Genomic DNA, 13932 nt, shown 5'->3' on the forward strand with positions numbered 1-13932 from the left:
AAGCCGTACTATATATATTAGCCTTTACAGCCCATAAGGATTTATAGAGAGCTGCAAAGCGAAAGGGACAGAAAAAAATCAGAGAAATTCTCACTTGTCTTGCTACCAAAGAAAAGTTCCCAAAAACTCCGATCGACGATGTCCGGTATGGAACGATTGCACCGGATGTTCGCCGGTGCTGGTGGCGCGTTGGGTCACCCACCGCCGGATTCGCCGACTCTCGATTCGTCGGAGCAGGTCTACATCTCCTCTTTGGCCCTCCTCAAAATGCTCAAGCACGGTACCCCTCTCTGTCTCCGTGTGTGTATTTATATATACATACTTCCTATTCTCTTCTGCTGATTTTACTTGCTTAAGTGATTAGGTTTCTCTGCATTATATTTTTGTTGAGAAAATTGATAGAAACAATCGATGGGTTATACTGTTTTGCTTTTTGCGTTTTAGGGTTTACTTTATTGAATAAAAACTTCGATTTTTTGATCTGCCTTTCATTTACTTGCTTATGAGACATGTGAGCTGTTTCAATTTCGATTTTAGGAATAATTTAGACTTTTAATTTTTAAATCCTGACCTAAACGTGAAAGCCTGAATCTAAACCCTACCTGATGTTATTTGACTATAAAAAATGAACAACGCGAACCAGATTTCACCTTATCCTGAAGTGATCTGAACTCGGAACTGATCCGAGCAATTTAAAACTTGAATTAACTTGATCCAGATTGACTCTACCTAAAATCAATTTGACCTGTCCAATTGTTAGGTCTAAGATAACCTATACCTGATGGTTGTTGTGATTCTGTTTCTGAGTTTTGCTTGATGTGAAAATTTTATAGGAAGAGCTGGAGTTCCCATGGAAGTTATGGGTTTGATGTTGGGAGAGTTTGTTGATGAGTACACCGTACGTGTTGTGGATGTCTTTGCGATGCCACAGAGTGGTACTGGTGTCAGTGTTGAAGCTGTGGATCATGTTTTTCAAACAAATATGCTTGATATGCTCAAACAAACTGGAAGGTATTAGCTACTCTCGAGTTTCTTTCATATTAGCTTATAATTGTTGCTGGAAATAACTCGAGCTTTGAAGAAATAATACTTTTTTAACAAGATTTGATGGTTTTGTACTCCTTGATTACCTGTTTCTCTCAATTGAGCTGACCCTTTTGCTTGGTCTTGCAGACCAGAGATGGTGGTGGGTTGGTACCATTCACATCCTGGATTTGGCTGCTGGCTTTCTGGTGTTGACATAAACACACAGCAGGTTGTGTTCAAACTTTTTTGCATAGTGCTGCATTAGACACATGCTAGGACACTTACTATTTTACTGTAGCTTAGAAGATTTTCTTGTCAGATCATGAGCCTTTTTTTATCTTCCATCAGTGTTAGCATTGATGCAGCCCATTGATCATTTCATTCTTTTCTTACAAAGAAACAAAAAATTCAACTTAGCTAGCTCTTATATTCAGTTTCATGATATTATTTGTCTTATAGGGTTCTTTTTCCTCTACGCTTCAATTCTTTCTTTTCTGTAGTTAGGGAGTGGGGTGGTTCAAGGGCATGGGTATTGCTTTGATAACACTGTCCTTAATTGATACCTTTAAGGCAATCATTTTGGACGCTGCATTGTATTGATTGTGATTCATAGTTTTTTAAACTCTCCAGTCTCTCCTGCCCCGTTCCTTCTCTCTTTTTCCACCTTTCCTGGTTTTGAAGCTTTGATCATTGGGAAGACATCAAAAACGTGTCAAAGTCTTTCATGCTCGGAATTTAACATATTTTATTGCTTGCAGAGTTTTGAAGCTTTGAACCAAAGGGCTGTAGCAGTGGTGGTGGACCCAATTCAGAGTGTTAAAGGGAAAGTGGTGATTGATGCATTCCGCTTGATCAACCCACAAACCATGATGCTTGGCCAAGAACCACGTCAGACAACATCTAATCTCGGGCATCTTAATAAGCCATCTATTCAAGTGAGTGCCAAATGAATACGTCTTACTGTTTTCGTGTATCTTCTTTTACTTGTGATGTCTCATTCATCTCACCATTTTCATTTATCAGGCATTAATACATGGGCTAAACAGACATTACTACTCCATAGCCATTAACTACCGGAAGAATGAACTGGAGGAAAAGATGCTGTTGAATCTTCACAAGAAGAAGTGGACAGATGGACTGACACTTAGACGTTTCGATACTCATTCCAAAACTAATGAGCAGACTATTCAGGTGATTGAATAGACTTTATCATCCAAGCTATGCTGTTGTATGTATGTGTATATATTGATGTCCCCCATGGAAGCGAGGTATCTTCCATAAAGTGATGATGTTGTGTTGGTTTATTTTGATATGTGCAGGAAATGCTGAATTTAGCTATAAAATACAATAAGGCAGTGCAGGAGGAAGGTGAATTACCTCCTGAGAAGCTGGCGATCGCAAATGTCGGCCGGCAAGATGCCAAGAAGCACTTAGAGGAACATGTCTCGAACTTGATGTCGTCAAACATAGTTCAGACATTGGGAACTATGCTCGACACGGTGGTGTTCTAAAACTCTTTTAGCACCTGTATACTCTTTTTTCATATTCAGGAACTATCATAGCTTGTTGGTCAAAAAACTGCCATTGTATTGTCAAATTTGAAAGGGACTGTCATGTTGTCTCATTAATCTCTCTGTTATCCCCTCTTTGATGTGTAAGTGGGATTGTGAAGATGTTTAACTTTTGTTACTTGCCTTCTGGTAGTTTTCTGAGATTCTTCATATTGCAATTATTGCTCAAGTTTTTTAAAACCAGATCAGTGGTTCAGCTCAATCAGTCGGAATAGGTTTAATTAAATAAATTATTAAAAATTTATAATAAAAAAATGAAAAATATTAACTACAGTTTTTTAGTCTGGTTTAACTAGTTTCAAATGGTTCACTCAAAAAGTAAGTTTAAACCAGTTCATGAATTTTGGTTTAATTGATTTGATTGTCCAGTCCAATTTGATTTCAACAGTGGTTTTGCATGTTTTTGGGCTTACATTCGTGATCTGGAGAAATTCAAATATAATTAGGTTATTATCAAGCTTTGCTCAAGTGAACGGATTTTGAGTATCATTAAATTATTATTAAGTCTATGTTTGGGTAACTTAGTTTTAAAATGTTATAAAATACTCATCGAACTATTTGTTTTCATTTAAGTTAGTAAGTTGTTAAGGTCTTTGTTTTTGAAGTCCCTCTAATGAATTTCTAGCGATGATTTAATTATTGGTATGATATGATAGATCAATACTCATCGATGAGTATAAAAATATTGGTTAAATTCAAGTCGATTTGATGGTTATTATTAAAAATCGAAAAAGAAAGTTGTTTAGATTTTGATCAGTAGATTTTTTACATTCAAAACTATTTTATAAAAAAATTTGATTTAGGAAGAGAAGGGGATGGAAAACTTTCGATTGATGCAGTTTTCATATGGTGCGAATAAAGATGGCCATACAGTAGCAATTTTAACAGCTTAATGAATTAAATAAAAAATTTGGATAGTTTGTGTAATCATTTTATAATTTTTTAAAATTAGATGACCAAAACATAAACTTACTAATAAATTAATGATATTGTATGTAGTTTACCCTAAGCCTTTCTAAATGCTGTTAATTAAGATGAGACTAAAGCCCAGCCCAAAATTGTTAAAAACATTGATTTGCCAAAGCTTCCCGTTTATTAAACAACGCTTTCGATACTTGGCTGACTCTGCTTTTCTCTGTACTCTGCCAATTTGATTAAAAACTAAAAAAAGAAAAAGCTTCAAAAAAAAATGGAGAAGATGATGGCATTGAGATCCGTTTATAGAGCAGCGTGTTTCAGATCTTCCCGTTTTACCCCCATCGCCGTCACGGCCGCCGTCAATCACAATCGCCACTTGGTTTCCCGGAGTTTCTTCTCTATCTCATCGCTTATCGCCACTAATCCGCTTAGAAACACCCCTTCTGGTACTTTTTTCTATTCTTTTGGATTCTTTTTTGATTACCCACTTCTCGTTTTTTTAATTATAATGGAAATCGCTGAGTTTATCTTTCTCGTTTTTCTGATTATATTGGGAATCGCTGAGTCTATCGACTTAGATTTAGTGTTTTAGCAGTAATATAGCTCGTGGCTGACTTTTTCTTCTTGGGATTTCAAATTTGTAGCTATTTTTTTACGTCTGCGAGATTTGAACTTGTTGAGGGATTTTGACTGTTCGGGTAGAAGTCTGTGAAGTATCATTTGCCGAGGGCCTACCGCCTCCTTAAGTCTATGTTCGGTTTTATTTCTGGGTTTTATCTCCCGACTCTACTGAGAGTCCGAGTGAGTTCAGAGGCTGATTGTGCCAAGAACCTGAGGAGGAGGGCCTACGAACCTCTTAGCAGGTCCGGTATTGGACTTGGATGTCTATGTTCAGTTTTATTGTTGGGTTTTGTCTCCTGAGTCTATTGAAAGTTCAAGTGGGTTCACAGACCGAGTTTGCCAAGAGAGCGGGAGCACTTTCACTCATCAAGTAAATCTCAACATTTGCTCTTGGTAGGATTTGCAAATGTTGAGTTTTCTTGCTAGGTGGAGGCGGAAACGCCACCACGGCAGGCTCTCAGCAGAACCAGTCTGTAAACGCACTCAGGCTCTCAGCGGATTTGGGAGACAAAACCCAGGGATAAAACCGAACATATACATTCTGAGCCCAATGCTGGACCTGTTGAGGTGTCTGTCGTTCCTCAATGGATGACATTTCACAGACTTTTTCCCAAGCAATCTAAATCCTGTCAACAGAACTATACTCCTTGAAGGTTGGATTTTTAAGCTCTTCACAATCCCCTTAAGGTTGTGGGTGTTTTCTGCTAATTTATGGGTTTTTGATGTGTACTTGTGTGTATGATATTAGGACGCAGCTACTTTAATGAAACTATATTTTGTACCTGCTTACGATTAAGGGCTGGTATTACCTTGATAAAGGCGTTGAAAGTAGACAGTGTATAGATTTGTAAATAGAGTGCATTAAATGTATACGGACTTCTAGTGGATTGTGTAGCATTTTGTAACTTGTAATAATACCAACTTGTATCAAGTTCCAAGACATTCTTAATTCATGAGTGAAAATATGCAGATGGGAGGTCGTCCTTTGCGTTGAGATCGGGAAGCATGCGCTATTTTAGTGAAGATGCAGCTCATTTGCCTGACATAAACGACACTGAGATTCTGAATGTTTTCAAGGACTTAATGGCTGCAAGTTGGGATGAGCTTCCCTATTCGGTCGTACAAGATGCAAAGAAAGCCTTGTCGAAAAATACTGATGACAAAGCCGGTCAGGAAGCTTTGAGAAATGTTTTCCGTGCTGCTGAAGCTGTTGAAGAGTTTGGTGGTATTCTAATCACCATGAAAATGGAACTCGATGACAGCATCGGAGTGAGCGGAGAGGTATTACTATAATATATAAAGACCTCGTTTTTCCCTTCTCTTTTCTTTCTATTGTCGATTGTTGGCATCTGATGAATCGAATCCTTTATTTCGTAGAATGTAAAACCTTTATCAAGCGAGTTTGCTGCTGCACTTAAGACAGTGTTCCAACGATACGCGACTTACTTGGATGCATTTGGTCCTAACGAAACCTACTTGCGAAAGAAGGTAGAGAATGAGTTGGGATCAAAGATGATCTACCTAAAGATGAGATGTAGTGGCCTAGGTTCTGAGTGGGGAAAGGTAATAAACTTATTTACAGCATATCTATGAATTCGGTTACGACTGCATGATCAGCGTTTATTCATGCACTTCGTATCATTTTTCATGTAGTTCATGTATTAATACGAAACAAGAGAATTATGATTTAGGTTAAAGTGCCAAAATGCCTCAGATTATATATACTATTTGCAACATATCTATGAATTCAGTCACGACTGCATGATCTACCTCAACCATGTTTTAACACGGTTTATTCATTCACTTCATATCATTTTCTCGTAGTTCGTGTTTAATACGAAACAAGAGAATTACGATTTAGGTTAAGATGCCTCAGCTTGTATATGCTAATTGCTATTTGTTCTTCTGTGACCATGGTTAACATCTTAACCGTCCGGTATTCCAGAACACCTGGCTGAACCCCGGGCTAAACTATAACCTGTTTTCCAATCCATCTTCATCTGCCGAGACTTATATGCATTCATGGAAACAGTTTAACGCAAACTTTAGGTGTATGAATCATGCAATTGCGAAAAATGTAATTCGGTCTAATATTTTTTTCGGTTGCTTTCGATGCAGATTACTGTTCTTGGAACCTCGGGACTCTCTGGATCTTATGTGGAACAAAGAGCTTAGCAGTAAATTGTTGAGACATTTCATGTGAACTCTTTTTTTTGTTCTGTTTTAGATCATGTTTATGAATAGTAGGAGACAAGTTGGTGTTGTTCTCCTAGAAAACCTTGGGAGTTTGCTTGGAAAGCTAAATAAAAAGGCTTATGTTGTCAAAAAAACAATAAATCAAAATGTAAAATCATGTTTCTGAAATTTTTTTCATGGGAAAATTTTGCATGAAAATTTTTATGGGAAAATTTTTCTCCAGCTTAAGGGTTATTGGGTTCAGGTCAATTTTAAGTATGATATTAACACATTTTATATTTATTTAAACTTATTTAATCTAAAATATAGGTTTAAAATTTTGCTCAAATTTGTCATATTTGTAACTAACTAACTCATTTATTTTGGCCATGCATGTATAACTTTTATTTTTCTAAAATTTTATATATATATTTTTTTTTCGTTTATTGAATTTTCATATGTAATCAATTTTATTTAATGTTTACATAATAGTATTATATGTTACTAATAATTTATTCTTTTTGTTATAAATTACATAATATAGTATATTATAAATTTAGAAAACAAATTGAGCTAGCTTGAATTTAAGCTTGAATATTTGAGCTTGGATTGAACTTATATTTTAAATGGGTTTAATTTTTTATTTAAACTCATTTTTTAGATCTAATAGTTTAACTTCAACTATTTTGAATTTGAGTAAATCTTCGAGTTTAAGTGATAATTCTATCCTCAAATAGGTCTACTATTGACCTAATCTTACCCCATATATTTGCAAATGAGGGTTAATAATAGTTCTTATTAGGATATAAATACTCAAGTATAAATGTAAGAGTGCAATTCTTCAAATATATAAAAGTATTCATATTAAATTCTTGAAAGAAAAAAGAGAAACTCGAAACAAAAGTGACTAAGATACTATCAGTCTTTGTACTTTATTTTAGTATCATAATTTTTCTTAGTCCAATTGTTGACACTAAAAATATTGATGGATGTCAATGATTGGACTAAAATTTTTTATAGATAAAAAAATTTTTTGAAGTAAAAGAATTATATCAAAGTATAGAAACTTGTAACATATTTAAATATATGGAGTCTTGGCTAATCTGGTCCCTTTACGCCAAGACCAAGATTCCGAGGGTGATTTAGGCAAAGGTGGTAGTAACACAACTTTCCTACATAACCCAAATGGCCACCCTTCACAATGACAAAACTCCCTAATGATCGATCGCCTTCGGAAATCCTCCGAATCAAACTTCCAAATCTCTGGGAAATCAACATTCTTTAAACTCGAACAACGCGAGAAATTTGATTTAGCCGACATAAACGCTTCCCTACTAACACCACTCGAACACAACGAAAAACAACTCCCTACTGAAAAGAATTCATCATCTTCATTATCGTTGTCTCTTCTTTTAAAATGATTCGAGCTTATGTAAATCTCTCCCGTCGATGGAGATAACACCCACGAAAAGCTTCCCGTCATTGAACTCGTCTTTTTGTTCATCTTTTCCATCGCTCGAGTCCGGATTTCCGAAACTACTACCTATAAACAACATATCACAAACAAAGAAAGAAACGAAACGAAACAGAATGAACATTCCTACGTATAGGAAGAGTGGGAAATTGTTGATACCTCAGACTCGTCATCAATGTCACTCGTTGCGTTTTCGTCGTCATCGTGACCCGAACTCGAAAACCGACCATTGAAACTATGGCAATGGGAAAATGCTTCCTTTAAAAGTGTAGCTATGAATTTGCATCTCTTAGAATGATGAGAGTTCTCTTCTTGGTAAAAGACACTCATGTTTGGAAATGCCAAATTGATTTTTAAGACACTGACTTTATATTATACATATTCTTATATAACAATGATTATTATAAGACTTTTATGGTGAAATTATGGATTTGGTCCCTCTATTATGTTGAATTTGAGATTTAATTACTATACTTTAATTCAACATGATTCTTAGTTTAAATGGTTAACACGATTAACTATTCCAGTTAAATAAAAAAGCATTGATTGTTATAGACATATATGGTGGTCAAATTATGGGTTTTTATCCCTCTATTATGCTTAAATTTAGGATTTATTCATTGTATTTTAATCTAATATAACTTAATCCTTTACTTTTATAATATCATTAGAACTTTTCAGTTGTTATAGGAATATCATTTAATTGACTAGTGACTGCTTAAATAGCCTCGGTTAATCCAGCATGTTTTTATAAAAGTCAATTTAATCTTTATAAAGCTCTTTTTCATACCGAAATTTAATCGAAAATAGTATAATAATATTAACTATTTAGACTAACTAATAATATTATAAGAACAAAGATACCAAATTAAGGTATAAGAACATCATAAAAGAAGTATACGGGCTAAATTCCAAAAACGAGCATAGTTGAAGGACCAAAATTAGAATTTAACCAACTTGTTATAGTTCCTTTATTTGTTTTGATGTTTGTGTTGATAATGGCTTTACAGCTTACTGAAAATACTGGGATTCTATATCCTTTGGGGTAAAGACTAAGTTAAATTAAAACACACAAAAAAGGGGGGGGGGGCTAAAGACATATCAACAAATAAATTGGGATTAAATAAATTCCCTATTGAGACCCTTCAAAGTGAATTTATAAATTTGTTTTCACCTTTTCCATAAAATAGTTTCCTTTGGAGTTACTTACAAGTAATTTCCTGAAGCTGAAGTCACGGTGAAAACTGAGACTTGGTACCAAACGATGACGGATTGTATTGGGACAATAAGGATTTTGCCTTTTTCAACTAATTCGTATATTATTAACCTTAAATTTTCTTATCGAGCCAAGCTCAAATACAAAAATTGGCAAACGAGTTTAATTGAGTTCAATTATATTTTGAGCTAAACTCGAGCTTAAAAATAAATGTTTGATTGAGTTTAAACCGAGTATCGAGTTTATTAGTATTCAACCTTAGCTCGGCTCAATTACATCCCTACTTACAAATTATTCGAGTTTGACTCGAAAGAAAACTTGAATATGATTTGATCATTTATTGAGCCATGTTCAAGTTATTGTGAAAGCTAAAGCTTGAGTACCTTAATACTTTGAGCAATTGGTGAATCTAGTTGAGCTTTTTTTATAGTATATTTTTGTGTATATCATATAAACAAGGTTAATTGAGCGAAGCTCTGACTTTTATAATAGTGTATTCGATCAAGCTCTAAGAGAGTTTTCAAATAATAAATTTCAAGTCAAGTTTTAAATTGTTCGAGTTGAGCTTGTATAATAGTATACCATTGAGTCATTGTCAAGTCGAACTCGAGCTAACAAACAAGTCGAATTTGAATACCTTAAATATTCAATTTGAACAATTCACGAGCTTAACATACCTTTTTTATTTATAATATATTTATATTAAATTACTAATTTACTCTTAATATAATACAAACATAAACCCTAAACATAAAATTTATATATAAAACGAGTTTGAACATGAGCTCAAGGTACAAATCATATGAACTAGTTTAATCGAGCCAAGTTTTTATTGGTATATAAAACTTGTTATATGCAATTTTTTTTAACCCTAAATTTACACTCCTCCTAAATTTAAAATTTAGACCCTCTGCTTTTATTTTTAAAACATTAATCTTTATACTTTTTAAATTTCAAAATTCAAATCTAACTGTTAACACTGCCACTTTTTGAAATTCTTAATGGCACCGCTTTCGAAGAATTGGTCTTTCATGCCTGCAAGGATAAAGATAAATATTTAACTAATAATCGGAATATCCAAATAGTATCCATACATGATCAGACTTAAGCCAAAATATATCATACATTGATTACTTAATATCTAAGCTATCAAATCTTTCAACCAAGAACCAATAGTTTCCATTGATCCGTCTGCTTCATGTATCAACTTCCCTCGAACACATAACAGAACTCTAAAGTTGAGTTCTTCTGGAACGAGTCAGGTGTAAAAGTACTATAAAGGCGCTTGTATTAGGAGTTAATTTGAATTTTACCCCTTTACTCAAAAACAGTTAAATTAATCTTTATACGTTAGATCAAAGAGCAAATTAATTCTTCTGTTAAAAATTTTCATTCATTTCTACTGTTAAAAACTGGAGTTCTTGACAAAATAACTAAACAGTTACATGTGACGTGCCACATCTACCTTATGCTGACATACATGGAACAATTTTTAACCGTAAAAATAGATGGAATTGTTAACAAAAGGACCGATTTATTTACCCCCTTTTTGAGTAAAGGGAGCATAATGAAATCTGACTCTTAATACAAGGATTTTCATGATACTTTTACCTGAGCCGGGTATAGACAAACAGCAAATCAGGTGAAATATTTGCATGCATGCGTGGCAATTACTGTATGAAAAGACAAGAACAAACGACTAAAGCAACTGTTTTGGTGCAAATAAACATACATGCTTCATGTTCCTAACACTCATTATTTACCCTAAGAAATTCAACCCTAAACCGTAAAACTATACTTCTAGAAGGGAAAATGTGATATCATCAATTAAATCATATCATGAAATATGATAGGACAGTCCAACTAATAGCATTTGCATCTGTCAGAAAAGAAGAAAAAGTAATCTCCAACCTCAGACAAACTTCATGAATGGAAAAAGGCAAAAGCAACAAATAATGACAAGCTTTTTTGTCTGGTTTCCCACCTAATTTTAGAACCAAACAGAAAAAACTAGAACATGAATGAATCGTACACAATGTTCAAATTTTAGAATTCGATATACTCGATGATTTAGTATGCAATTCCCAATAAACCTCGAAACAGTCTTTTGTATGGTATTGATGCAATGTATAGTTTACAGTTCTTTGACTCGAACATATGATGAGGCCATCTAACTTCACCGAGAATATTGTAAAAGTAACCACCTTGGATGACAGAAGCTGTATTGAAAAAGTTTAACTCGACCGCCAGTATTCAAATCCCGAATAAACCTCGAGGCGGTCTTTTGTATGGAATTGACACAATGTATGGTTTACAGTTCTTTGAATCGAAGAAACAATGAGGCTATCTAACTTCACCGAGAATATTGTAAAAGAAACCACCTTGGACGACTAGTTTTTAACAGTAGAAATGGATGGAATTCTTAACAGAGTGACCAGTTTGCTTTTTGATCTAACGTACAAGGACTAATTTGTCCATTTTTTTAGTAGAGAGGGCATAATGCAATCTAACTCTTAGTACAAGGGCCTCCATGGTACTTTTACCATTTTTTGTACGGTATTGGCACAGTGTATAGTTATAGTTCTTTGACTCGAACAAACTATGATACCATCTAACCTCACTAAGAATATAGTAGAAGTAATCCAATCAGGAGGAAAACATGCTGCATAAGCAAACCTAGAAGGAACTTAAACCGGAATCAACACAACAGCCCGAATTTCGAAAGGATATGAAAGTTAAGTGTCACCTATTTAGCTAGAACATCTCTATTGAGATGCACCTTTCCTTTTTTCCTAGCTACTAATCAAAACATGGTTTAAAATTAAAAACCAAGCGGTAATCAATCTAAGAATCACAAAGCAAAAGCATATGAAAGAGGCAACATAATGCAATAATTTTAACTGGAATTCAATTCAAACGGTGATAATCGAATTTAGAAAAAAGTACCCTACAAACACAGGGCTAGTCCGAAACAGGAGATTTGTTGAGTTGTTGAGAAGTAAGACATATAAGAGACTGAAGCTTAGCAACAGCAGAGGCTTTCTCGGGCGGACATTTAGAGAGTGAAACATTCAATGAATGAAAAGCTTCATCGAGCTTACCAGAAGCTAATGCGGCACAACCGGCTTTATAAGCCTCATCAGCCAGCCGAGCATCATACTCGGATGAATCAAGGCTTTTGTTTCTCGACAATGACGAAGACGGGGAATCGAGGAAAGCCGTGGCACGTGCGTATTCGAGATTAGTGATAGCGGTGTTGATATCGGCCATGAGAGCTTCGGGTGTTAATGGGAAAGTCTTCACTCCATCAAAAACACTGAAATGAGGGTTCCCTTCCCCAGAACCCATCTGCTTCGTTTGAAGTATTTTCCGTCAAAATTCGTATTTTCCATCAAAATTCACCATTTTCCGTCCAAATTCGCCGTCAATATGCTCATGCAATCATATCAACTTCATATACACAAACAATTATAAACTCAATACACATAGTTTATACTAAATTTTAACAGAAAATACTAACAATATCAACATTCGAACTAAAATTTCTTTTTTTTTTTAACTAAAATCTCTATTTATAACCAAAATTTAACAATTTAATCAACTCTAAATTACTGAATTAACAACCTTTAACATTTAGAAAACAAAACCCAGAAAAGTTGTGGAACATGTTAATGATTAAAGGATCAAAATGAACAACTTTTAAACTAGAATCAAATCATTCCAAAAAAAACATAAACAGAAATAATAAAAACACTAACCTGAAAAGATGATAAACGTCTTCAAGATTCAAAAACAAAGCTTCTTTGCTCCGATAATGAATTGGGTTTATCGATGTTGTAGTAGAATCGAGATTTGGAGCAAATTTCTATTGAAGCAAGCAAAATTTTCTACTTTAATTTTTTTTCTCCCAACAATTGCTTGTGATAATCAATTAAATCCCTTTTTAAGTTCTAATGATCTAACTTCCTAAACTTGAACTTAAGTGATGATTAAAAGACGACGAATCGATTTGTTTCCAACAACCGATTTGATTGTGTTTTTTTTTTCTGTTTCTGGGATAGACTGGTTGGTTTGGTCCTCAAAACAATCTTGATATTACTGGTCAAACTTTATAATTAGTATCTTTATTTTACTCAACTTATAAATTTCGTCCCTTATTTTAAATTTTATAATTAGTCCCTGTATCTTACTCAACTTATTAATTTAGTCCTCTATTTTATTAGTTTACCCGTCTCAGTTTTTTTACAAAAGCAACAAACATTATTTTGAGTGGATTTTTATCTTTTTATATCAATTTTTTTTAAAAAAAATACACAATTTGAACTCGAAAGCAAAACTAAAATATTGTTTAAGAGACCAAAATTGAATAATAAATTGAGGGTTAAAGTACTTAAAGGTAGAATTTTCACCATTATTAATTTATAATTTTATAAATTTTAAAAGAGCTAAAAAAAATTTCCTTTATTGGGAGGGCCAAGGCCACTACTTACCCTTTGCTGCTACCCTTGCCAAAACATGACATTTAGGGCTGTTTGGTTAAAAAATATATAAAATTACGTTTTATAATAAAACTATAAAAGGAAATGTCCGATATATTACATTTAGAGATATTTGATTGACAGATATAAGATAATTTAGAAGCACATTTTATTAAATTACCTTTATAATTTTCTTAAACAAATTCCGTTCTTTAATACTTTATTAATCTCCATTTCTAATAAATAAATCATTATAAATTTTATTTTAAATCAAACTTAAGTCTTATTTGAAAAAAAATTAAGTTAATTAAAATAATAAAAGAAAAAAAATCCACAATAATAAGAATATGCATTATATTACGAGATAAACACTAAAATATTAAGCCATAAGATAAGATTCAACCAACCGACCTTACATTTACTTCTCAACTTTATCATTTCAATCAAAACTAT

General features: G+C 33.7%; 4 protein-coding genes across 5 annotated transcripts; 2 read left to right on the forward strand and 2 right to left on the reverse strand.

The window, feature by feature from the left end:
* LOC107940325 (26S proteasome non-ATPase regulatory subunit 14 homolog) lies at window positions 1–2715 on the forward strand. The gene is made up of 6 exons (XM_016873765.2): window positions 1–280; window positions 834–1011; window positions 1174–1255; window positions 1785–1961; window positions 2050–2217; window positions 2346–2715. The coding sequence occupies exons 1-6, from the start codon at window positions 139–141 to the stop codon at window positions 2535–2537; spliced, it is 939 nt and encodes a 312-aa protein (XP_016729254.1). The 5' UTR covers window positions 1–138; the 3' UTR covers window positions 2538–2715.
* A 946-nt stretch (window positions 2716–3661) lies between these two features.
* On the forward strand, window positions 3662–6500 carry LOC107940310 (succinate dehydrogenase subunit 5, mitochondrial). Its single transcript, XM_016873747.2, has 4 exons — window positions 3662–3961; window positions 5107–5417; window positions 5514–5699; window positions 6255–6500. Exons 1-4 carry the CDS (start codon window positions 3787–3789, stop codon window positions 6309–6311), a joined length of 729 nt encoding a protein of 242 aa, XP_016729236.1. The 5' UTR covers window positions 3662–3786; the 3' UTR covers window positions 6312–6500.
* A 648-nt stretch (window positions 6501–7148) lies between these two features.
* On the reverse strand, window positions 7149–8194 carry LOC107940311 (uncharacterized). Its single transcript, XM_016873748.2, has 2 exons — window positions 7945–8194; window positions 7149–7854 (listed from the first exon to the last, which is right to left on the reverse strand). Exons 1-2 carry the CDS (start codon window positions 8113–8115, stop codon window positions 7390–7392), a joined length of 636 nt encoding a protein of 211 aa, XP_016729237.1. The 5' UTR covers window positions 8116–8194; the 3' UTR covers window positions 7149–7389.
* A 1420-nt stretch (window positions 8195–9614) lies between these two features.
* LOC107940313 (uncharacterized) lies at window positions 9615–13110 on the reverse strand. 2 transcript variants are annotated; one of them, XM_016873750.2, is made up of 3 exons: window positions 12760–13107; window positions 12103–12451; window positions 9615–10036 (listed from the first exon to the last, which is right to left on the reverse strand). In XM_016873750.2, exons 2-3 carry the CDS (start codon window positions 12347–12349, stop codon window positions 9975–9977), a joined length of 309 nt encoding a protein of 102 aa, XP_016729239.1. In that variant the 5' UTR covers window positions 12350–12451; window positions 12760–13107; the 3' UTR covers window positions 9615–9974. The 2 variants fall into 2 exon arrangements, with proteins under 2 accessions (XP_016729239.1, XP_016729238.1); XM_016873749.2 differs by lacking the exon at window positions 9615–10036 and having other exon boundaries at window positions 11871–12451; window positions 12760–13110.
* Between the last annotated feature and the right edge of the window lie 822 nt (window positions 13111–13932).

This window comes from Gossypium hirsutum, chromosome A06 (assembly GCF_007990345.1).
Source record: "Gossypium hirsutum isolate 1008001.06 chromosome A06, Gossypium_hirsutum_v2.1, whole genome shotgun sequence".
NCBI lineage: Eukaryota > Viridiplantae > Streptophyta > Magnoliopsida > Malvales > Malvaceae > Gossypium > Gossypium hirsutum.

What these genes read in the sequence shown, in the direction of transcription:
- LOC107940311 (XM_016873748.2), bottom strand. Translation starts at nt 8,115, where the DNA reads ATGAGTGTCTTTTACCAAGAAGAGAACTCTCATCATTCTAAGAGATGC. An exon ending in ACATTGATGACGAGTCTGAG is followed by an intron (nt 7,855 to 7,944) that starts GTATCAACAATT and finishes TGTTGTTTATAG; the next exon opens with GTAGTAGTTTCGGAAATCCG.
- LOC107940313 (XM_016873749.2), bottom strand. Translation starts at nt 12,349, where the DNA reads ATGGGTTCTGGGGAAGGGAACCCTCATTTCAGTGTTTTTGATGGAGTG.
- LOC107940325 (XM_016873765.2), top strand. Translation starts at nt 139, where the DNA reads ATGTCCGGTATGGAACGATTGCACCGGATGTTCGCCGGTGCTGGTGGC. An exon ending in ATGCTCAAACAAACTGGAAG is followed by an intron (nt 1,012 to 1,173) that starts GTATTAGCTACT and finishes TTGGTCTTGCAG; the next exon opens with ACCAGAGATGGTGGTGGGTT. An exon ending in TTAATAAGCCATCTATTCAA is followed by an intron (nt 1,962 to 2,049) that starts GTGAGTGCCAAA and finishes TTCATTTATCAG; the next exon opens with GCATTAATACATGGGCTAAA.
- LOC107940310 (XM_016873747.2), top strand. Translation starts at nt 3,787, where the DNA reads ATGGAGAAGATGATGGCATTGAGATCCGTTTATAGAGCAGCGTGTTTC. An exon ending in GCATCGGAGTGAGCGGAGAG is followed by an intron (nt 5,418 to 5,513) that starts GTATTACTATAA and finishes TTTATTTCGTAG; the next exon opens with AATGTAAAACCTTTATCAAG. An exon ending in TAGGTTCTGAGTGGGGAAAG is followed by an intron (nt 5,700 to 6,254) that starts GTAATAAACTTA and finishes CTTTCGATGCAG; the next exon opens with ATTACTGTTCTTGGAACCTC.